Consider the following 26,143-nt stretch of genomic DNA (forward strand, 5'->3'; position numbering starts at 1 on the left):
GCATGTCATATCTTTTCCAATATTTCTTTAACAATAGAAAACAATGAGGCAGCTATTTCCCGTCTTAAATTTTCGTAGGACATAAAACTAATAACTGCTTTCTGCTCCAATGACTCTTCAAAATAACACTGAGCTTGTGAGCCTCCTCTTACAAAACCCCAACAACCTACAATGGTAGCGCAAGAACATTCACATGCTAAAAATTTAATCAATCTCTTATACCCTAGGAACCCAAGCCACTCCTCTACAAAAAAGCAATGCTAATTATTTACATGATTTTGCTGTCTTGAAACTACATAAAGTAGTAATTGCACTTAAAAGTGATTTTCTGGAATATTGTGAAAATATGTGTGTTTATATGAGATAAAATTTGAAATCCAGAAGAAAAAGTCGATTCTCAGATCCCACAACCAATTTGAGGATCTCTATTGGGCAGTGATGTGATTAAAGTGCAGGAAAGAGACACTTTCTGTGTAGGCATGATCCAGCCATGAAGCTGTTCCACATGCCATCCCTAGAAATCTCCTGCTATGGAACAGGAATAGAAAAAAGTACCTGCAGCAGCTTAATGCATTTAGGCCACCCCACCTCTCATTTAGCCCACATGCTCGCTTACGTGCACAAACAATAATAATTTGAGGAAATTATCCTTCAGAACTTATGGCATGGAGCAGTTCCATGAAACACATTCCTGTGTTATGCAAACTCTTCTCCTGTGAAATGGGAAGTGATTACAGCTGAGATGCAGAATACAGCAGATTTCTTCCAGGCTCTTTGGCTCTGAGTAACTGCTGAACAGCAAATGGCATCAAGAATAGTGAGTACACCTTGCATGAAAGGGAAGAGCAATACAGAATCCCACTGCAGCTGAGACTATGCGAAGTACAGTGAGGAAGTTTTGAATGTCCTTCTTTACTATAACTACAAGGAATAGTTTCCAAAGAGTTACCAAAATGTGTAAACCACCAAAAAGCAGCTTATTTTCTGACAATACAGGTTCTGAAGTATTTGGCGATGGTACTAGTTTTCAATTAATTTAAATAAGGGAGTTTAGTTAGGAAGTAAGAGTAAAAAAGGTTGATAAATCCTGCATTTTAAAACCTCAAATTTATCCATGGTGTAAGTGGTAGGGCTGGTCTTTGCATAGCACAGAAGATCTTTCAGAAGCATCTTCTGTACTTATGTTTGGGGCATCCTCATGCCAAGCTTTACAGAGTAACATGATATATGGATTCTGGTGGCCAGGAATCACTGGAATGCAACTTCCCAAGTTTCCCAGAGAAAAGACAGTTCTAAGGAACAATATTTCTACTTAAGATGTGTGTAGGCACACAAACATAATATCCCACTGCCTTGTGAACAGATCTATTCAGCAAAACACTAATTAATTTTGTTTTGTTGAAATTTTCTTACTCACTGAAACCCGGGTGTTCCATAAAAATGACACAGTCACCAAAATATTGCCCTGAAAAAAAATAATCCAACAGAACCCAGTTTACTAGGCACTTCTAAAAAATCTACACTTATTTGAGCTCCGGCCAGCTTGCCCATCTTCTCAACAACTTGCCTGACAGGCTAACTGGGAGCCTGAGTTCAAATAAGTCATTTTAATTACATCAGAGCCAGGGTCCCTGGAGCTTGTTGGCTCCATGCGCCTGGAGCAGCCAGCCAAGCCGAGTGCCTCCGCACTTGCAGCCCAAAGAGCTGTCTGAGGTTTGGAACAGTCTGATCTGGGCATTGTTTCCAAAGCTGAGATTCAAAAAGCATTTCCCTTTGCAGAAAGTGTCAACATTTTGACTTCCCCTCTGATTAAGAGAATAAGCAAATTCTGAATGATCAAAATTCTTCATTAAACATTTGTTCTTTCTCCCAGTTATAGGGAAAGGAAAATGCTGAGTGATCAAAATCCTGCATTAAACTGAACTAGTTTTTTCCGCAGTGGTTACTACCTACCCTTACTGCATCTTTGCATTGTGGAAATTAGGTTTTACTATTGCAAAGTGAGATCAAGGAAAGTTAAATGACCTGCTTGAACACACAGAGAAAATTTGGCTACAGTGTGACCCAAGCTGCAAGCTAATAATCAAACCTCTGGACTATCTACCTTTCTCGGGCCATACTACAATGATGTGTGTGCTCTCTTTTGGTCACACAATTGCCACTTCATGCTAAATGCCAAAATTCTCTCTCATGTTGCCTTTTCACAAGTTCAGGATTAAAAGAGAGATCAGAAAACGTTCAGAGAACATGAAAACCTGAAATCTGTTTGACTATGTCCTCTGACATCACGTCTGAACCGGTACACGATCCTATGGCTGACATGATGCCCTGTTACAAAGTGATACGAGAAAAGACATAGGTACTAGGCAAGAATGGACCTACTGCAGAGTAAGAAAAGGCACAAATAGAGTAGGTCATCTCCAGATGTTATTTCCAATCTGCATATGAATGCCTTCCACACATGTTAACAACTGTTCCGGATTGTTTTCTCTGTTGAACCAATACACCAGCAGTATGAGCAGAAATTTCAGAGTGATTTGGCCGTGGGCTTTTCCAGGTTCAGTCCCTGGACAGTGCACAACCCTGAATAATCTAACTGATAAAACAACACATTACTTTCAGCCTGCTCACTCAACCTTTCTTTTAAATGCTAACAGTTATCTAGGCTGTGTTTCCTTAATGGGAACGGAGGTTTGTGGGACAAATGTCTTCACAGTCATCAATGTAAACACTTCAGATATCAGTGACAGGCATAGTGTCTTAACAACCATACATGTCAGGTTTTTTGGAAGCTTAAGTAATACTTTTTATGTTCAGTGATTACACATAGAGAACCAGAGGGAGCAGAGAGAGCTTCAACCAGCCAGACTGCAGTGAATCTACAGCTGTTTGTAACAGAGAATGGGTATCTGAATTGGATCTTCAGATGGATGAGCCATGAGGAAGAACAGGATCACAGCAGTCTGGTATTTATGAACTGCAAGCTGCAATTTCAGATAACACCCAGGGACATGGAATCAGAAAGAAAGAGGAAAAAAATAAAAAGAAAAAAGAAATCCAACGTATTTATGTCCCTGTGGAATTTTAAGAGTAACAAGCAAAAAAAAAGGTTTTGCAGAAATGCCAAAGAGCAGCTAACAGCAAATGTCAGAACAACAGAAGTTGAAACAAAATCAGCTTAAATTAAAACCACAGCTTTTCTTGATGATGAAATTTTTGGAACTTGAATTTAATTTTAGTGCTTACAGTCTGGAATTTAAGCTATATTTAAAACTATTTAATTTCAGTTTCAGCAGAAAGACATAGCTTATGTCTTCCAGACCTACAGTGGCTCTCTAGGGCCTAACTCACAAGGGCCTATTGGATCATTTCCATACTGGGGTAAGGAAAGTAACTGCTCAAACGGACATTTTACACGACTAAGTTGCAGCCACCCTTTTTACAGACATTCCTTGGATTTTGAAGTGGTATTAGTGGTACCCAGGAGACAGTAGGCAGCAACATTGGTGTCTACAACATTACTGAGATCCACAAAACCGAATTAATTGATGTCAAATTAAGAAGAAATGGAGACTTGGATGAGATTAATCATAGAGACAAAGTAAAGGCATGAAGCATACAGATGGATAATAAGACATTAGATTTATGGTGGAGCAAACTTCAAAGTTAAAGATGATGCTAAGTTTATAAGCCAACTGGACCATAGCATTTCATTTTCTGGAGTACAAGGAAGTTTTTCCTTAAGTAATATTCTTACTGGAGAAAAGCACACACTGGAATCTGAGAGCCATTTCATGAGACAACAGTCTCATTAAGACATATGAATGCCTTCCACACATGTTAACAACTGTTCCGGATTGTTTTCTCTGTTGAACCAAAACACCAGCAGTATGTGCAAAATTTTACACAGAAATTTCAGAGTGATTTGGCTGTGCACTTTTCCAGGTTCACACCTTGGACACTGCACAACAGTAAGACATTAAGTCTTACCCACACTCTTGGAGAAGAGTGCAAGAATCCAATATTGTAGAGTCCAGCTTCAGACACTCTCCACAGCACCCTTCTGCATGACAAGGACACACGACTCTAGCTAACAGCACCAGAGTTTGGTAAAGGAGCAACCAAGAACCTTTGCAGTTCTTGAACCTTATTCCAGGTTGCTGACGCTGTAAAAGGGGAGAAGCACTCATACTTCAAGGACAGCTGCTCCTTCAAGAACAGAAAGCCTGTGGTTTGCCAACCACTTAAAAAATCAGTTTAAAAATCATAAAACATTAAGGTGAAAGTAAAACACGCATTTATTGCATTCTCATGCAAGCAGATGATAGTTATTCAGCTTAAAAACAGTTGTTTAAAAATAAAACAGGGTTTAGAGCTGTATCTTCTTTAGTTAGATCCACTAGATCTCCCCTCCAGTTCACTCAGTTAAAAAGCTGTCAGGACGTTGTCAAAACTTGCTAACGGCTGCTCTAGTACATCACAAACTTTCAATCATTGCAAAGAAAATACCCTTCAAATCTCAGTATGTGGCAAACTGTATATATACATTCACACTAAAACCTGCAGTTCAGACAGTGAACTGATGACCACGTTACATAAATACATAACAGAGGTCAGTGCTTAGACTCTTATTAGCTCCTTAAATAAGTCTAGACACAATGCACATTGTAAGCAAAACCTCTTTATAGTGGGTTAAGGGATAAATGACCCCCAATCCAACACAGAGGGGTGTAAAAGCAAACAGCGATACCATGGTTTGCAGCTTAAAGACCTTCATTTTTCTAAGGAAGAGCCTATTGTTCAGCTGATCTGAGGCTTAGGTTCACACAGAAAAATGTAATTCTTATTTACAAAAGCTTCTACTTTCCTTAGAGAGCATATTGTTCATTCACGAATCAGGAAAGTTTTGCAGTGAGAATTTTATTGGCCTGTGTCATAAATGTATCGTGCCATTTGTAATCAGTGCAACAGCAATAATAAGAAGAAACAGGGAATATACAATTCCTTTTTCTTCCTGATGGCTGATTAACAAACTCCATTGTTCCATAAGTGTGGGAATCATTGTAAGGTTTGATCTCCAGCTGATGTAAGTCACAGAAATGTCATACTTCAAGTTGGTATACACAGGGGCTGACTTGCATAGCTTTAGGACACAGTTCTAAAGAGGCACAGATGTGGACATCCACTCATCTTTTTATGAAAAAGAGGCTGACAGGTAACTGGTAGCAAATTTTCAAATTTTTTTGTCGCAATTTTCCTGCCAAAAGAAGATCTACAAAATGCCCTTCTTATTACTGAACAGAAAAAGTTGTGAGTTTGATAGCTGCACACTGTTTTCTAAAACCCACAAATATATGAAAAAGTATCACACTAGAAAATACAAAAACAAAAATCAAGGCCAAGGAACAATTTCATAGTGTAACTTTGTAATGAGTCCCTGGAGGAAATATCTCTTCCTTTTGTTCCCCTCTGCAAAGCTATGTAATTGATTCCTAACTGCTGTGTTAATGCTCCCTATTCCTGTCAGAATCCCTTTGGAAATACATTAAAGTAACCAGGATTCTCTCCTGATGCAAACCCTTGAATGCTGGAATCTGGGATTCTCTGACACACATCACATTTCAGGCAGTGGGCCACACTGGAAACTTCAGTGCCAAATGGCTGATAAATATTAATGTGGAAGAATAAAGTATACCTAATTATATATTGGAACGCAGAGCAAACCAGGAAACTGTTTTCTTTTACAATGAAAGACACTTTCTTACAGGCACAGTTACATTCCACACCAAAAAAAAAAAAAAAAAAAAAAAATCAAAGTATATATGCTATAGCATGGTTTCTTAACTACTTATACCAGCCTGCAAAATTTAAAGTGACAACAAGCAAGTGTTTTCAAAGAAAGGATTTGGTCTTCATCAGGATCGAGAATTAGTTTGACTCTCTTTGACCTTTCTATCCCTTTTGCTGTACACACACACACACAGAGTAATAAGACGAATGAAGCAGGCAGGATTTGGCCCAGCTCCTGAATTATTCCCCAGTGACTGTTACAGAGTCACGCATGGAACTTTGCCTGAACAAAGCCAGTGACATCAGGTAACCTCTCTTCCATCAACAAGAGAAATATGGAAAAGATGTGATTCAGTTTTTACCTATGGTGCCTAATTAACCTTAATTAAGGTTGTGTTGAGTGATCCTGAGCAGCTTGCACAAGGGATATCTGCTTCCTGATTGTTTTTAGCTTTGAAAAAGCTTTCCTTTGAGAAATTAAGATTTTCTACCACAAGGAAAAATGTCCTTATGAAATACATGTGTTCATGTTCCAATTTAAATTTAAGAGATGGTACAGATAAAACATCCATGTTTTTAATGTTCCTCTCTAGTCAACCTTTTTTCGAATGAAAGCACTAGAACTACAGTAAAGAAGATTCTCTAGTCTTCATAATTAAACCAAGGAAAAAACCCTCTAAACATTTCACGAATTGGGTATATGTTCACTGAAACAGCACTAAAGTTACTAATTCGTTTCATCACTGATTTTAAGCTTGCTAACTTGATGACCCTAAAAATTAATCCATCTTGGCAGCCACACAACTTACTGCAAAGCACTTCCACTATGGGTCACCATCCAAGTTTCACAGTTATGGACACCGTTGTTGTATTATGCACATTCTTGACTTTATCACACACTGGGTGGCAGTGTGGAAAGCTTTTCGTTCAAAATGTCCTTTATGGGAATAACTTAATACAAAATTGCAAAGTTAAAAATAATTAAAAAAATATTTTAATGTAACACATTAGATTATAAATAGTAGAACACTTGGTCACGGGGGGGGGTGGTGGGGGGGGTGGCATCTCCCTGCTTCTTGTTAGAATGACACTACTTGATAAAATACCCCTTCTTAAGTAGACTGTAACTTCAGTGCTGCCTGGTCTGAAAGATTTCATATTGTGTCTCTGCCTTAGAATTTTCATTCTTTGTGGAAAATTTCAGCTAACGTAATTTTGCTGTTTCTGAGAATGTAGCAGAGATGAGAACAGGACTCAGCTGTGTCAACAGGTTAATGTAACTTCTTGTTTTGAAGTCTGTATTATGTCCATGTTTTGCAACAGAAAATAAAATTTGGAAGTAAACTGGCTGTTTCTGGGATGAAATGAGAAAAGGGATATTATTAGATATTATTGGAGGGGAGGATGACAACAGATAGACTGTTGAAAACAGAGTCGTTGTCCCCCAAGAAAGGGATAATTGATCCATTCATGTCCTTCATTTGATATATGGAAGTCCTAGATCAAGGATTGCATGGTCAAGACAATTGAAATTTGCCCTGAAGGTCTGGATATTATTCTTTCCCTTACTCTTGTCATAGAATTCCTGCATTGTAATAAGTACTAAGGAAAATTTCATAAGTCTTCTTCCTCAGTCCTCTCACTAATTGTTTCTCCAGTTCTGGGCAGTGCAGTGAGGAAGTGTAAGAGATTCAGTTCCTGGAGATTCAGTTACAGCTACAGCTGATGGCTTTGGGAAACATGTCATGGATACACACATTTCTATGTATTTTTCAAAGTCTCGAGGCAGATACTCAACAGGAAAACATTCAGGCCAGACACTGCAAACAGGGGGCCCTTCAAATTAATAGATTTATAGAGCATTAAATCTTTCCCTGCCTCAGTTCTTTACTTGAAAATTTGGGAAGACAAGAGCATCTTTCTTCCCAGAGGACACTGTGAAGACAAACTTATCTGCGAAACATCCTAGCTAGTCCAATGGAATAAACATGGAAACTCACATTTTCTTTCCCAGAAGGATTTGAATGGTACATTAGATATAAAGCCTAAACACAATAAAGGAAAAATAATACTGATTGATGCTGTTCATGAATGAACAGTGTCCATCTTGCATCACTGAATGCCTCAGGGTTCTGGGTAAAAGCAGCAGATATAATGATATACACTTATACATCATTCAGGCAAATTTTGCTGCACACAAAAAACAGTGGCATTTCTTAAATTCTTTGTATTTCCCTGGTGCAGTCATCTGTTACACCCAAAAAGCTATTTAACAGAGCACATATTAACTCACAGATAATAACATTTAGTATATTATGTTGAGGCAAAGAGTTTATGTTTTGAGTGTTTTTAAAATATAAAAGACAGGCAGAAAGACACTAACATCATCCCTGAGTTAATGAAGAAACTTCCCCCTCCCTTAGAAATTGGATAGCATATTTATCTATTATGTGATTTTATATTTTCTTCTGAAGCATCTTGTATTGACAATTGTTGGAGACAGGATATTTGACTAAATGGATCATTAGCCCGATCATTTCCCCAGGTTTCTATGTCAACTGAGGATGTTACAGCATCTGAGCCTGACGAACACATATGGAGACTGCTGAAATGGAGTGAGGGGCTTAGATCACTGCTGCATCTCACAAAGAATGAGCCAATGCTGCCTGTAAGTAGAGATGCTAAAAGCAATCTCCATTCTAAAAGGAATATACAGGAAAGATTAATGTAAAATCTTGACATGGTACTTTTGCCTTCCCCTATAATGACATCAATAAACATCTTCAATATTGATTTTTGCTTATTATTAAAATGGCCTAATACAAATACAGACATTAAGACAGATAAATGCAGAGATCAGTATAATTGCAGCCAAGAGCATTCAGACTAGAAATACGACCAGTTACTACCAAGACTGGCAAGCCTGACTAAAGAGAACTCCACATAGACTTCTCAATGCAGGGCTTTAAAAGCAGGATGATCCTTGATCTCCACTTAGTTTCACACCTTACAAAAACTTCCTCAGGCCTTCTAGCTGAGCCTGTACCATTTAATATCCTTTCTTCCTTCGATGTGTCAGCACAATCCCTGTTGAAACTGTGTCTGGGACACAGAAATGACCTTTCATTCTGAAATGGGACAGTAAAATGCTTTTTTCAAATACTTGCAGATGGCTTGTTCTCAGTTTTGCGAGGGTTGCACGGTTCCTTTCAAATACCATTGTCTAATGTATGTTTCTTGTTAAATTTCAGAAATTACCTCAGTAATGCCAAAGAAGATTTCTGGGCTTACTTGTTCAGATTTAATCAGGCTATCTCAGTGAAACTAAATGTTGCAAAAGTGGGACTGTCTTACCACATAATAGGTAGAGAATCAAGCCAAAATATTTTATATACTTGAATATAAAAAACTAACTGAACATGCAGACTCAGAAATAAAAACACAAAAGCTTTATTTCTGAGAATAAACAGTACCTTTCTCCTGTCATATAAGGCATGGTTATCCAATATCATCTTCCTTTCATGAGTAGCATACCTCCGCAAGTCACGTCCAAATTGCTGTAAAAGATAGAGTAAATATCAGCAATTCTGACAAAACAAAATTGTTATCATTTGTTTAACTGTTCCAACAGCAAGCCAAATAACAAACTAACATGTAAAAATTACCTCTATTAAAAGACTATAGTCCAAAAAAATGACTCATCTGAAAAGACAATGTTTTGATAGGCAATGGTCCATCATTTCAGTTGGTTAGTATGAGAACAGTCGGGCACTGTACAAGAAAGTAAGCCTACGATGGGCTCCCGCAGGCTGCAGGTGAATTATCTCAACAGGGAACAGGAGCCGAGTGAGGCAGGGAAAGAAGCAAGTCATTGTCTACTCAACCAAAGGGCTTCACAAATTCCAATTTTAGCATAGACACCCACCTACAGAGTTGAGAGAAAGGCATTTAAGCAGCCAAACACTTCCTTGATAAGGACACCAAAGTCTGCAGAACTCAACCCAAGGTCCAAATAAATACAATTTATTATCTCAAAAAAGAAAAGTGACTGAAGTAACTCATCAGCTCAGCAAGAGAACACATCAATTGCAACATTTAACCTAGTCTAAAATATCCTGCTTCCAATTAACCTGAGTAGAATAGAGTGCAATGCATCTGTACTACTTCTAGATCGCAAAGACCATTCACAGCAGGCTCAGGAGATCTCTGTTATACCATGTCATCACTCCCTAAGAAAATGAACATCAGAAGGCAAGCATGTAGAACAGATTAAAAAATAATTCTCTCTGGAGAGAGATCAATCATTTAAGTTTTGAGTTTGCATTTAGATAGAATTTTTTATTTTGAAAATACTGTGCTATTTTATATTATACCCACTGGCTACAGTGTCTATTGTGGAAGTAGCTATCATTTCAAGTTTTCTTAACCTATTAAAGCATCAACCAAAACATATTTTATTCTAGTTCAAAATTAACGTGTAAATTTTAAAAATTTCCAAATTTTTACAATTTAAAGCACTCAAAATACAACTGCAACAAAACATTTTATCTGATCCCAAAAGAAAGGTGTTAAATTGTTTTCAATTTCCTACAAAACAAATTAACTTCCAATTCAGAACATCTCTTCATCAAATTTTTAATTTCCTGTGAAATTCTGTGATGCTTTCCAAACCCTCTCTCTACTCGGTAACCATTAAAACTGCTTGTTAAGACTAGTATGATGTAAAAAGACAATGCAACTGACTGAAAATCTCACTCTTCAGTCCACGAACTTGAACACTAAGCTTCAAAGAAAACAGATGCTAACTCGTCTAGAGAGGCATCCATAAATGTCACTGATGAGCACATCAGCTCCAACCTACGACCACAAGTTGATGACAGCGTAAAATGTGACGTAAGGAGAGAAGGAACATTTTTTTAAAATCTGTGTACTCTGAACAGTCCTGCAGCAGCAAAAATAGGTTATCAATGCTGAGAAAACATAGACCGTACTGGTTACTTACCCTGGAGCCTGTCCAGCCTAATAGAGCATATGCATATTGCTCGAAGGGGGTTATGACCAGATCCACACGGATTGCTTTCCAGTCTTTGACTTCTGCCATATCAAATTTTTTCGATGTGTTGTAACTGCTGTTTTCTACTCTTGGCTGATGTAATTTCAAAATTATAAAACATTTCTGAAAATTATCGAAGGCATCAACTTTTCTGCTTGGTAGCTGCTCCTTTACAAATGTTGATTCAACCATATCACAGTATAGGAGTAAACCCTAAAGAGAAGACATTACTCACATTGAATTGCTGGACTGGTTTTACTGCAATTCCAGAGTTTCTAGACAGCTGTCTTAAAAATTCATGTAAAATGCAGTTTCAGTAAACAGAGAACTGTGCTGGGCCAAATCTGGGCTAAGCAGAGACTTGAAACAGCTGCAGCTTTTGGAATAATATTAGCAGACCCTTTGAGGGGAAATCTACAGGGGTACTCATATAATAGTGGCCATGTCCTGCCTGGTACTAAGACAGTATTTGCAATTCTTCCCCTCCAGCCTTTCCTCCTAAGCCTTTTGTAGTTACATCAACAGAAATTTCTGAGTAAGGATTGATGCTTTCCCACGTGGCAGGCATCTAGGAAAACAAATTAGTCCAGTGCACCGTCTTGCTGACAGATTCCAAACAGTGCATGTGGACTGTGTCTCTTGTGTGAGATTTCCTTGTGACAAGGTCTGGAGTCTCTAGAGAGATAGGAGAGGAGTACACCAAAGGAACGTCTGAAGGGAGTGCACCAAAAAACTGCTGAGCCTCAGGAGACAGATTTTATTAAAAGATAAACAAAATTTTGTTTTTATAATAAAAACATACAGAGTAAGAAAAATGGAAGTAATAGAGCATTGTAAATTAATTCCTTCTAACCAGCACTGTAGGAAGGGTTGGGTGGGAAGAGGCAGTGCTTGCTTCCCGCCTTGCTCTGTAGCCAGCAACCTTTTAACAGCTCTTGCGGTTGCAGCGAACTCTGCACTATCCCGCCTAGGCCCTTAGGAAAAGCATCTTTCTGTCATTCCTCCAGCCTGTCTCTGTGCCTGTTCTTCGCATTTCTAGGCAGCTTTTGGAAGCTACTCATTTTCTGGACATCTCAGACTTGCCCTGCACTCCCAAAGCTTCTTAGAGCTCTGCAGGTTCAGCTGCCCTCAGGTAAAGTGTAATGTCCCCTCACCAGCCAGAAAACCACTAATCACTCAAAGCACAGCACCTGGGACAAGGCAAGGAGCAGCCTCCCTCTGTCTGCTGCCCAGCGTATCCCTTTTAAAGCATACAAAGCATCAAATACACATTAACAAAGAAATAAAGCAGGTACTGTCCACCACAGTGCTTCCTTCAGTCATCCTTGAGTCTTAAGAATAGAAATGGAGCTTGGTATGTGAGAATTCAACAGTGCTCAGCGTCACTGATGCCACTTGTAGGAGAGCTCAAGGTGGTAAAAAGATTCTGTGTTCTGAGAGCGGTTCCACATGATGAAAACCACTTTCTTCATAGTCTACCAGGTGTGTAATTGTCGTTACTAGAAGGAAAACTACTAAGCTGAACCTACTAACTCCATGTTCTGACTAGATAAGCTCATTAGTTTTCATCTTCAAGATCAACAAGCCTACAACCATCACATGTATTTTCATATCTCCTTTTACATTTCTTTAAACCTACACATTGATCAAACCCACTTCTCACATTTCTCCATGATGAGATGAATAGACTCAGTTTCTTAAAATTTCCATCATCAGCATTGATTTAGATCCTTGGATCAATTTTTTGTCTCTACTTTGAAGTCTGTCAAATGTTTAATTCTCCTTCCTCTGGACTAGGAATTCTTATACTAGTCTCACCACAAAAAAGCATGGCCAAGAATGCCTCATGACTTGTAGTTGATGTATCCCTTAACATATAGTAAAGGATCCTACCAGTTTTGTGGGTTTGGGTTTTGTGTGGTTTATTTTTTTTTTAATTGCAATATTGAACTAAGTGCATAGAAGTGGTTTTATTTGATGGCTGTCAACAGTTAACTATAATGGTCTCCAGGTCAGACCTCTTATGAACAGAGGTGATAATGAACTGATTTTTTTAATATCTCCATATTAAATACCAGGTTTTGGTTATTTCTTTTATATAGTACAAGTGTGGTAAATTTACATGATAATATGTTAAATACCTTGGAGAATACAGCAATAAAATTAATTTTATTGCTCAGAGCTATAATCTGACAAAAAAAAAAAAGCATAACAAAAATACTTAATAAGAGATGATTTCCATGAAGAGACACTGATAGGTATTCTTATATTTTCAGCCTCCAGGTTTTCACTGATGATAGTTCTAAATTAACAATCCCGTTATTTTACTGGGAATCAGTCACAGGCTGTTTTATGGGTTATTGGGCCAACCTTGTTAATGATAACTACTTGACTTGCATTCACATTCTTTCACTTCTTTGAAATTTTTCCCAACTTTGATTTATTATAAACTAATGCGAGAAAGCTACTTATGTAGCTCATTCTCAGATTAGATTCTCCCAGACTTCTGATATGAACACACTTAATTTTAGCAGGTGCTCTCTTACATCCAACTAACTTTTTTCTTAATTTCACCCCAACGTCAAAAGGCACTGATGCTTTTTCCAAACATAGACTCAAAACAGCTGTTGAATGTTAATGTATAACTGCTTATTATCTCACTCTTTTTGATGAAACTATGCCTGCCTTCAGGTTAATTTTGTCTTCCTAATGCTAAAAAATGCTTTTAATCTCACTGATCATTGACTATTAATTGATGACTTCAAGCTTTGTTTAAGCACTGACATTCTTCCCATTCTCTATAAAAATCTTCTAACTACTTCATCAGTACTTTCTCATCTTTGCTTCATTTTCCTTTTTGCTCTTTGAGATTTGGGGCATTACACAGCATATCCCAGAATAAGTCTAAATAATTTATTTCCTTAGGCAGAATCCTAACTATATTAAGTTTTGATAAAGTCTTATTTTATAGTTCCAAGTGTCTGCATTTCCAGTACCTATGTGGTGTTTGTAGACAGTGTGCTCCGATCACCAGTTCTGCACATTTGCCACAGTTTTAATCGTGTTTTTGTCATCTGTTCAAATGAAATCTCCTCAGTTTTGGGACAGGAAATCAGGAATTAAAGCCCATCTTTAGATGGACCACAAAAGGAATGGAATTCCTACTGTAGGTGGGAAGTCTTAATAGAATTTTTGTTTCTGATCACTTGAGAAATCCAGCAAAATATCACAGCCTGCAGTGGTTTCTCTCTTCACAGGCAAGCAGATGAGCACTGAGTGTTTTGACTCAGTGAGATATGGGGACAGTCACACATGGCCACCAGTACCCCACACTTGGATTTGTAGCCTATAAGCTCTTGAGCGGATACAATTATGTATTACCTGTTTGTCTGTAACAGATAACATCATGCTTAGGCCTTTTAAGATGCTCATTTTTAATTTCTACTCATACACTGTATCCTCTCCTTCAATAAGCCTTAGCTGTGTTATTATAGTACAGGTGAACTCTTATGCATCAGCTTTTCTTAGTTTTCTAAGAAACTTTTTCCAGCTATGCTACTGATTAAAGGAATATATAGTTGTAAATGAAAATGGCAAATTTGACATGTAAGTCTTTGCTGTGTCGCCCACATTAAAAATTAAGAAATTCCCTTTATCTAAAGGATACCACACTTACTAAGGGTCCTCCCTTTGAGATCTCTCAGCTACTTGAAGAGTACAAATTCTGCCTGTTAAACCACAGCATTTAAAGATGGGTCATTTCTTTCTTTTCTCCCTTCATCCTATTTTCATATTTAGGAACTTGAAGGGAATACTCCCTGGGGCCCCTGAGATTTAACATCAAGAAATCATGAAGAAGTTACAACAACCCAGTATTGGAGCCTACCCACCACTGCTTTCCCTTGCTGACTAGGCCACGTCTTCTACTTGAATACATTTTAAGTATTTGAAGATGGCCACAGTTAGCAAGTGTGACTAGAAACATATTTTAGGACTATGTCTCTCTGGGTTATTCTGTGATGTTTTTTCATAGTTTTTTGGCTGGGCAATTTCTAAAGCCAATAAGAAGAGCATGAGAGTATGTAGACCACTGGAAGTGTCTACTTCAGCTTAAAAAAAAATGCAATTAGGCAACAATTACACAAGTGCTGAGTTCAAGAAGCAGTTGAAACCTGACTCAAAGCCAGGATATCACCTTTAAATAGGAGCCCAAGCCTAGGTCATATCCAATGGGATAATGTTTCCAATTAACCTAATTTGATTAGGCACTGGACATCACCATTACCTCATAAAGTAAAGCTGAAATGGCACTTCTGTACATGTTGGAAAAGTATTGTCTGGAGGGGCCAACAGCTATGAAGATTGTGTGAAGGTTTGGCTACAGCTAGCTGCAGAACAGCAGCCCCCTCATTACTCTTTGTCAGGGAATCTGCAGTTCTTTGCAAATTTCAGCTTGACCTATGCACCATAAAGCGCTGTAGACCTTGTTTACACAATCAAGTTTTAAAATGTGGACATTTTCATTTCTCGAATTTACAACACCATCAAAACCAAATGTATGTTTTTAGGGAAGTTATGTTAATACCCACAAACAATTTTCCCTCTTTAGAATGATTACGCACTTTTACTTAAACACACTGAGTGCTGGCACATCAATAGCATTGATATTGGAGTAAATCCATGATCAAACTGGGGAAAAGTGTGAGGTTTTAGAAAAATATGAAATCAATAGCTGAAAAATCAATCCATTCATTAGAATTCATTGTAATTTTAAATTAAATCCTATCCTATTTTTAATGTTATAAACTCTTATTTTTCATAATTGTTGATAGCGGGATTAATTCTGTTAAAGCTAAGTAGGAGCATTTTATACCACCCTAAATGTAATCTAGTATGTTCTTCTGAAATGTATATACATTGTTGCTCTTAATTTCCTTCTGAGATGGTTTAATACAGAGAAACTGGATGTTTTTCCAGTGAAATACCTACAGCTATTCCAAAATAGGATTTAGGCATGTTAGTTCAGAAAAATCTCTACCTAGGTGAGGCAGGTGGAATTCTATAAAGTGCAACAGCTTATGGAACTGATGCCCAGGAGCAGTCAGGCCTGTTAGGGTGACAAATCATTAGCAAATGGCATCAAAGGTTTGATCAGCAATATAGAACTTTGCAGCTGCCGCATAATCATGTGGCTGCCTTGGTCCCTTTTTCATCTTGACATTCCCTGTATGTTCAGAATGGTCTAATTCTGGGCATGTCCTAAACAGCCTGGTTTTGACAACAATGGACAGGCTAGCACCAGAGTCCAGGAATGATGTTTCCCTCTCTACATCATGAGCATTTGCACTGGTGAGCAAGAGAAACCGATAGATAGGTAGATAGGGACATAGACACACGTACTCATCCACATATACAATACACACCAGAAACATCAGACATTATAAGAATTGCCACTGCTGCCTGGATCCTCACTTAAAACAAGCAGGACAATCAGATTCAGCCCCACCCTCTGCCTAAAGTGATTTAAGCCAAGTTCTCTCACATCCAGTGCTCTAACCACCATGCAATAGTCTATTTTAGGTAAGAATGTCCTCAGCTCCTGCTGAAGCTGAGCCAGAATGCCACAAGAAATTCATAATGCATTTAGTCAAAAGGTGAAACAATATGTTTTCACAAAGGAGCTCTGCATCCTTATGGGCAGAGCGTTCATCTGAAAAAAATAAGCTGTTTGCTCCAGCCTCTTAACCACTTCTGTTTCTAGTCTTAGAAACAGGTTTTGTTGCTGCTAAAGTCCAGCTGTCACTCAGTAATGAATGTGCTGCTGTTCTGTGAACCCTGTTTACAAGAAAACTGTTTCCAGCAATGAAAAAGTGAGACCAGTTACTTGCTCCTCACCATCTGCCTTAACAGGACATCAAGCCTTTCCCTTCCTGACTTGTTCACCTCAGCAAGGCTAAATAATAGAGTCTAAACCAGACCACTGATACACTAAAATAAGTAAGCACAGGCAGGCATCTACATTCCTCATTTTCCTAAGAGCCAAAAGAAAAATGCAACATTATACTTACATGAATCTGAAGGCAAAAAAATGAAGAGTACAGGAATGCCTGTAGCAATGGTATCAGTCCGTTTGTTGAAATTACATATGTAACAACAGGAAGAGTGCTAAACATAGCTATACAGGTTTTTAGCAAAAGAAATGAAAATGCCTTCACACAGTATGTGAAAGAAGCAGCATCGACACAGATGGCTCAGCCTGTTTTCCCACGGACTTCCAAGCTCTAACCCACAGCAGTAATTTCTTACTTTCTTTATGAAGCTTTTTGGAACCATTAAAACCATAACCTGTGTACTGCATTGCAGCTTTTCCATTTTGCCACTCTACTTTGAAGCTCATTGGAGACTTCGCATTCTCTGTTCCTCAGCCCATTTATCCCTGGTGATGCTGCATCAAAGAGCATGATGGTGTTGATTTAACCACTTAGCTTTCAACAGCTTTCAGTGGAAGGATCTTGTTACATTAAACTTTTCAGCTAAGGAAAAGGCCCTTTTAAACTATTTAAATACGGCTGAGGTCCATAGTTTAGAAGTTAAACATTGCAGAATCCTTTGCTAAGAGCTGCTGAAAGGAAGTCAACATCATGACCTCAGTGATGTTCTTTGATGCATCTGGGCTTTGAAGCAGTAGCACAAAAGTGGAAAGCTGCAAAGGAGACGACAGGTGTACTGTCAAAAAGTATAAAAGTGCTTTAGATTTGCGGGTTTTTTGTGTCCTCCCCTCCCCCTTAGAAATCAAAGGTAATAAAAAGGCAAGAGGAGTATAATTCCTCTCTTTTTCATTTTTATTTTGCTGGCAGCTTATTTTTCAGCAATGTCAGTAAAAGCCTGTATATTACAACTGCCACAGTAGACAGGCAGTATAGGTAGTAGTATAAGCCATAAAAATTCTGCAGGACAAACAGAACACAGTAAATATTTGTCCACAGCTTTAAACAATCCTCAGCTTGTTTGGGTTTGGTTTCTATGGCCATTGTACATCTCCTCTTCTGACATTTTCTTCATGCTGGGATTTCTAAAGGAATCTTAATCTTTTCATCAAACCCTTCGCCACCCTTGACCTCCCATACTCTCCCTGCACTCACTTCTGCCAAATTTTATCCTTAAAAAAAATATCAGTAAGAACAATTTATTTTCTATTTCATTCCTTTCAATTTCATTTAATGAAAGCAGCTCAGAGTGACCTGAAAAGCTTCAGCAGTTGCAGACTTCTCAGATCACAGTCATTGTTCTCATTAATATAAGTGGAATACGGTGGAATGGGAGAAGGAATGAAAGGCTGCACTTGGAGCAGGCTCTAGCCTCAGCCTGTTGTCACTTTTTCTTTCTGCTGTGTGATAATAAACATTTTTTGGAGGACCCACACATGGCTTCCTAGAGGATCAAGTCTGCTTAAGAAGGTAAAAGGACAGCTTCCAAGAAGAAATGCAACTTTTCTCAGAATAGAGTAGAATGGCTGAGAGAGAAACTTTACGTAAATAGTAAAAAGATAAAAATAGAGTAGCTCCTCAGCACTCATTAATTGTCACAACTTTATTGCTTTTCATTGGAGTATGATAAATTATACCTGCTAGCAATCTACTTCAATACATACACTTTCCATACAGAATTAGGATGAAAGTAACAGAAATCTAAAAAATTAATAATAATCTGTGAACATCTCAAAAACATAAGTCAACCGAAGGGAGAGGAATTCAGCTAAGGTTGTATTTTACCAGGAAAAAACAAGTTCGAAGCCTTTCCATTAAAGCCATTTGAAAGTTTTGACCACCTCAAAATGGATAACTTTATACAGTTAGATAAGCTTTTGTCTGATTCAATGTTTTAATTGTCTTTCATGTGTTAACCTATTATGCCTTAATTATAGTACACAGTTGAAGAATCGATTCAAAACATTCTCTCCAGGCTATCTGCACTGCAAGCTGACTGAGCAGTGGGGCATTTGGTGATCCACCTCAAACAGTGTTGGCCTTTTACTTGTTGAAATGTACCCAATTCCTCTGAACAGTGCAGGTCGCAAATGTTGAAAAATATCTCAGCTGGCTAGAAAGGCAGGAGAAGAAACAAAAACTTGTTATTCCCAACATACTATATTTCTGACACAGGAATATTTTGAGGTGCCTGCACCTGATACAGTTCAGACTCTTCCAACTTTAAAGCTGCTTGAAACTGAGAAAGCTGAATAGAAAAAAACCCCCAAACCCTTTGATGAACAATTCCTCTGTGAAACGTGTGCATTCTTCCAAATACCATGAGGTCACCCAAAGCCACTGGGCTTTAAAGCAGGAGCTCCCCGAGGTAGTTCCCCTTGGGAGAAGCTACTCCCATCTCAAGGAGAAATTAAATAAATACAGTTTTGTTTCAAAGTATAAGAACAGTTTTCCTGTGTCACGGAAAACTCCACCTAGCTTGATTTCTTGCCTCTGACTAGCTGCATGTTCTTAGGGTAAGCTATAACAGAATGTGTGTAGATAAAACCTTCTGATAAAACCTTCAACTTCAGAATTCAGAGCTGGAGGATTCACCTAGATCATCATGATTAATAATCAAATAGAGCAATATCCAATTTCAAAATACTACAGTCATCTGTGAAAAGGAGTCATCATTCTTTAAGCATTATGTAGGCTTAATTCAGTGCTGTTAGAATATGTGGGTTTGGCTAAATATTATTTAGTTCATACCTGCTTTTTCCATATATCAACAACTTTATGCAGAAGTTCATCATCTTCTCTTGGTCCTGGATTGGTGATCAAAAAATCTATATCATGCCCGATGTTCTTACCCCTAGAAGCAATAAACAACATGAAAATGAAAGAGTTAAGTTCCTGTTGAATTTCACACTACCTTCAGAGAGTGTTTTTGCTGCATTATAAAAAGAGTTTGCAGCATAAAGTGATAGCAATGTTTCTTTAAACATAATCAAAATGGAATCTTCTATTTCTTTTATCGGGTCCATCAGTGTTCTTTTGTTAAGCAATAATTTAAGCTTTTTGATGTATTTTCTCTGTTGTTCAACTAGATACTGCAGATGCATTCGCTGATGTTAAAGCTCTGTCTTTCTTCCCCTTAAGTCCCAGAAAAGGTTTCAGCCATCTCTGGATTAAAAAAAAAAAAAAAAAAAAATCATCAAAATACCGTAGTACATATTATGAATCCACTGCAGTAAAAGCAGATAAACTTGCCAGTCTGACTACTGCAGGCTTAAATATTCTTCTCTAGCTTTTGAAGGATAATTTAATGAAAAAAACCTGTGATTATGAATAATTTTATCATTTCTTTTAATGGCAAACATAAAATCTCTGAGTATTTTACATTTCTTCTCTTTTAAAATATAACAATCATTTTTGTAGTGATTGAGTTTGGGTATTTTTCGAGAACATTTCAGCCTTAATGTGACTAAAGCTTGTTGATTGCACCCACTAAGGATTTCACAAATCCATATGTACAAAGTTTAATTGTAAATGTTCTTAATGAAAAATGATGTCATAACCTCTTGTTTTTTCTTCATTTAAGTCTCAGCATTCAGCTTGCCTTTCATCCACTTAGCAAACGTGTTAAACCTAAATCAGGTGAAGATGCAGCAAACAGGCAAAAGCATGCTATCAGGATGTTTCCCTTCAGAGTAACAAAATGTTTGAGAACATCTGAAAATTTATCTTAGAGTGCAATTCATCTGAGAATTGTGGGCCAATAAAAGGTTTTCATTTTGGTCCAAATACTGCAACAGGGACTGCATACAATCTATTTATTAGCTTTAATCAGGCTGTGCCTAAAGAGAAAAGGGCAGAGGAGAGAGGTACTTCTGCAACTAGGTGCAGTATGCAGCAGGTGGAGTAAGCACCTGAAATCTGGAGTAGTGGCACCTAAATGTAGCACATCTCCAAATCTTTTTCATGTCATGTTCATAAGGGTACCTGGTGTTATAGCTCAGGTCCAGAATTCAGTCACTGTCCAGTATTCAGGGAATTTGTACACTGTTATATAGGCAGTGAAAATGGGAACTATAGAAAAAAAAATTAAATCTTTTGTATTTCATGAAACAGTACATTCTCTTAAAAGAGTGCCTAAAACTGAATCTGATTTCTTAAACTTGGAAATTTATAGGAACAGAAGCGATTAGCAGACATGTCAACTGCCATTTGCATGACAGAAAACCATCTAACTGATGGACAGTTGAACAGCATTAGCAGCAAAATGTAAGGAAATGAAATTCTAGGTTTTATATTTGACAAGCAGTGTAACTCACTATGATACAACCATTGTGACATGTCTGCAGCAAAGTCAAAACTGCTTAAACAGGTGGAAATGATTTCAAAAGAAGTTTCAAACAAAGAATCAGTCTAGGCTTAGAAACCAAACAGCAATTCAAACTCAAGAAGTTAAAAAACATTTAGTATTCCATGTAACACTTTCTGAGTGATTTTGTAGGATGACATTCGTTATCTCTTAAATTACCATAATAATCCAAAGTTCTTACACAGCACTTTTTACTTACATGTCTGAAAATGTTTTTTCAAAGGGAAGGAATTTACTATTCCTATCTTAGAGATGCAGAAAGTGGCATAAGAAAACTTGCCTAAAATAATTTAAAAAAAAAAAATCAAAAGAAGAAATTGGAAGCTGCTAGAATCAGTAGCAGATTCCTGATTCTTCCTCCAGTAGTCAACACATACATACTTGAGGTTTAACTACATCTACAAAACCCTGCCATAAAATTCCAAGAAATCCAAGTTGTTTCACTGGCCATTTCTTTCCCAAGACAGAGAGCATTTATTGAAATGCTTTTTATTTGTGAAGTTAGAGTGTTTAAATGTCATGTAAAAGCACACAATATAAAATCATTGTTATTGCCATGGTTGTGTTTCAGTTTCTCTTTGCACTAATTCACATTGGATTAATTTTTGACTGAATCAGTCAGGCTGTTACTGGAACATTTAGTTTTTAGAACATTTAAACATCAAATTGGATATGAAAACCCAGAATTCATCCTCTAATTAAGTGTCTCAGAGATTAAACTTCAGTCTCTAATTCATTCCTGAAGCTTTCCAGGAGGAATGCTGCAGGCTGCAGTCTTTTTCAAACCCCATAACTTTCAAGAGAGCAGGTTCCTTACACAGGGCTACAGATGGGCTCCACCATGATCTAGAGACTGAGGGGGCTTAACTAAGCATCATTCACTTAAAATGAAAACAAACACTTTGTTTGAAAAACAAATACCAAATTGATGCTACCAGTGCCTGGTTTTGTCTTGCATTTGGTAGCCCAGTGACTGGTGCAGAGAATCCTCATCCTTTTATTGCAGGGGTCCTCAAACTACGGCCCACGGGCCGGATACAGCCCCCCAGGGTCCTCAATCTGCCCCCGGTATTTACAGACATCCCCCCGCCCCCCCCTGCTGGGGGTTGGGGAGGGAAACCAAGCAGCCGCAGATGACTGCCTGCCACTTCATCCACGTGCCAGCCCCCTGGTTAAAAACCTTGAGGACCCCTGTTTTATTGCCTTATTTTTATCAGTCAGAAATATTGGCAATGATCCTGCTTCACAGGAGGCATCTCCTCATTCTCCTCTCCTGCTTTCTGCTGGGGTACAGTTCTAGGAACAGAGTTCAGAGATAGCCTTTGGGTCCATGCCAGTGTCCACAGGTTATTTACTTGTTATTAGCTATTGGATTAAAACCACTCAGTCAGGAAGGAGAACACTGTTTGATGTGTTTGCAGCCAAGTTATTTGTCATCTGCTGGCTGTTAAATACAAAATACAGAGCCAGTGCTGGCTGCAGGGCACAGAGTCTTAAGGCTTCTCTCTAAATGGGCATTCTAGTCAGCATGCTACATCATACTCCTTCTTCCTGGCTCTACAAATCTACCATTATATATCGCAGAGTGCCATAAATCTACCCAGGCTAGTGATTTTAGCACACCAATGGATGCTGGGAGATGTAAGGATTTGATTCTGGTACGCCACTGTCTACGTACTCAATCACAAGGCTTTTATATAAAATTTGAGTACGATTTTAAAAATAAAAACAGCTGCAATGACATTTTAGAAAAAAAATATACATCCTCTTAATGTGTATGATAGTTGCTCAGAGCTTGTCTATTTTCTAGGACTCATATGAGATGAGACTGATAATCTGTCTAGTTTCTAGATTCCACCTGGGCATAAGCAGGATCTGGGAAATTAATTGCTTGTAGCTGGAAATGCTGAGGCTGTTATGAAGCAAAAGCATAGATGCCCCTAGGAGCAGAGCAATCAGGGACATGACTGGGGATTTCAGGTTTCTGAGGCTTTGAAAGGACATGGATTCAAGTTTTATATCTGCTATTCAGATCCACTTACATCTTTCTTTCTTTTTCCATTAGATCTAAACCTAAATCCGTGTTGGGCTGGAGCTGTAAGAAAACCAGCACCTTGCAGAACTGAAATTGCAGCTTAGGTTTTGTGCTAACAATCCATTCAAGTCTGAAGACTAAAAAAGACAGAGTACCGTTAATTAACTGTGTTCAATTCTTGGCTGGGTAAACCTGTATAAAGCTGGTATTTCTTACTAGTCAGTTAATCATCTTTAAGGTTGTTGGAATGTTCTTTTTTGCTGTTGATGTTTTACTACAAAAATCTAGATTCCAAGTCATCAAACATAACTATCACTATGGATAAAACATAAATATATGAATGTATGACAAAAGATAATCACATTGTCTTAATCTACAAGGGCAACATCTGCACGATTAGACATTTTAGAGTAGTATGTGCGGACAGTATTTTGAAACCCCGTATATTATATAATGTCTAAGCCATATCAATGACAATTCTGATAAACTGACTTTAATTGAGCAAAGATGGACTGACATTTCTCTACCACTCAAAAACTTCACTAACGGAGGAATTTAAACCACGTTTTTGCAGCAATGAGTTATGTCTCAAAACCCTGAAAACCATTTAACAATCTTTGGATTTCCTAGCAATCTAGGAAAACTTAGAAAGAGTTCCAGTGGATGCATAAGATGATACTGTATTTCCACGTGTGTGTTTGCATTAGGTAAAACTGTAAGCTTACTTAATGAACCTTGCCAGCCCTTGAAGTGCATGAAATACAAAGCGAACATCAACAGCCTATGTTTATAAGACTAACTGCATCTCCTGCTCAGTCATATTTCTAGGGAATAAAACCATCAAAGTAAAATCACAGACAGCACAATGCCTTTGGATAGATCTGTCACAGGAATGATTTATTGTTACCATTGACTTTGTATTGTGCATAGAAATAATACTCACTTCTTAGTGTTGCCAAAGTATGCTGGACTTCATCTGCTAACTAAAGAAAGGTGTTTCTCCTTCGAAATGGCACGGTCTGAGTTCTAGATTTGTTCACCACCATCTTCTCTATCAGCTCCCTTCAACCGTGAGGGCCCTTTTCCAAAAGCAGCCTCTTTCTTCAGCAACAGTCAGATGTTTAAGTCTGCTGTTGCTCACAGCATGTACACAGTGCCCTGTATTTTCCAGCTAAGCTTGTTGTATTGCAATTTTTCTTTGCAGGCTTCCTCTGTCTCCACTTTTCTTTCAGGTCTTTATAATTTTGCCCTGCAACACGATTCCTTCCTTTTTTCACAATATGGATGGATAATTTATTTTTTAAAGTATTTTATGTGCTTCTTTCTCACTCTTGACTGCTTTGCATTCAGAGACCATGGGAATAATAATGAGGAATACACAGATGTAGCTTTTTTTGTTTGTTTCCCTGGAATTCTTTCTTAGCTTGATTTTACAGGCTCTGTATTAGTTTTTTGTTTTTTTTTTTCTGGAGTGCACCTCATTTCTTCTGTCTCCCCACAGCTCTTTAAAACGTACATGTTAGTTTTCAAGTTCCTAGAGTCATATTCTGATACACGTAAAAGTTTTCTCTTATTTGACAATCCAACTGTTACCCTGCTGTGGAATAAACCAGAATGAATAGGATAAATCCCTGGATAAAAGTCTTCTGTGAAGTCCTTCAAACCATTAAAGTGATTAACTGAACAGCCTACCTGCAGTACTAGATGATCACAAAAAGTACTTCTGACTAAAATCTCAACACTGTACTAGATTGGTCTTTTGTTTATTTAGGTTATTTGATAATTTTATTGGATTTGACAATGTAATAAAAATATGTGATGTTTTACTTTACAGACTGTATTTTCATGTTTTCAGAGGTTCACACTTCAGTCAAAGTAGGACTACAATAGTTTTTACAAATCCTTCTCCAGCAAAACTCTGACTGCACTTATGTGTGTAAGCAGTTCTCAGGTTGAGTTCTGATCAGAAATGCAAAGTGAACTTTGCTTCATTGGCTAGAAAGTTTGGACCAGGAATCAAATTTAGCATCAGGTATCCAGGGCAAGCTGAAATACCTTTTCTTCACAACTGCCATATTCTGTAATTCAATCAATTCTCAAAATCATCTTAAGAAGGGCACTTGAACACTCTTTTGGGGAAAGAAAGCACTTAATATTCAGAAGAAGAAAAAGGTTTTCAATAGCTGCTCGGAAAGATCATCAGAGATGACTGTGGCCCACTGGCTCTGCGCTCTCAGAGCCTGGGCTAAAGACAAGCTGGCCAACTTGTATTTGTTTCTCAAAACTCAGATGGAAAATTTCCAAATAATTTTTTTTTTTCATTCTATAGCCAAGCCTCCATTTATTAAGGAAATCCTATCCCTTTTATTCAGACAATATTCTCATTGGCATAATGATGGCATTATAAATATGGAATAAGGTTGCGTGTGTGCTAAATCTTTCAGTGTTTACACAGGCGTACTGAACTTCACACATGAGAACACCACCACTGGTATAGGAGGCATTAATCACTTGCATGAAGTCAAGCATATAAATATTTAAGAACATGGAAGACTAACAACTAACAGGCACTCATTTCCAATATCTGATCAAATATATTAAATAATAAAGAAGCCTAAATTTATGTGGGGTTCCTGGAATGAAGCAAATTAATTGCATATAATTAATTTAATTATTAATCTTCAAATCATACATTCATTTGACTGCCACAAAATATAACATAATAAAGTGGGGACAAATAATGAAGAACAGAAAAAGATTTGGCATAGACATTTCAGGCTTCTTTCTATTTGACTGAACCTTTTATTCCTGTTAAAATTGTGGGAAAATATTGATTGTGGAGGAAGGCATATGTCTTAAACATTGGATATTTCTGAGTCTGTTTGTTGAAACCAGATTGTATTTACTAAAAC

At 37.7% G+C, this 26,143-nt stretch overlaps 1 protein-coding gene across 2 annotated transcripts in view; it reads right to left on the bottom strand.

The window, feature by feature from the left end:
* The window catches only part of DNTT (DNA nucleotidylexotransferase), a 158,264-nt gene that overhangs the window by 16,806 nt on the left and 115,315 nt on the right, over nucleotides 1-26,143 (bottom strand). For both annotated transcript variants that reach the window (XM_056352713.1, XM_056352711.1), the window contains 3 exons: nucleotides 19,582-19,684; nucleotides 10,793-11,056; nucleotides 9,264-9,347 (listed from right to left, as the gene is read on the bottom strand). In XM_056352713.1, the coding sequence (XP_056208688.1) occupies nucleotides 9,264-9,347; nucleotides 10,793-11,056; nucleotides 19,582-19,684 (451 nt within the window). The remainder of the gene's footprint in view (nucleotides 1-9,263; nucleotides 9,348-10,792; nucleotides 11,057-19,581; nucleotides 19,685-26,143) is intronic.

This window comes from Falco biarmicus, chromosome 9, assembly GCF_023638135.1.
Source record: "Falco biarmicus isolate bFalBia1 chromosome 9, bFalBia1.pri, whole genome shotgun sequence".
NCBI classification, from domain to species: Eukaryota; Metazoa; Chordata; class Aves; order Falconiformes; family Falconidae; genus Falco; species Falco biarmicus.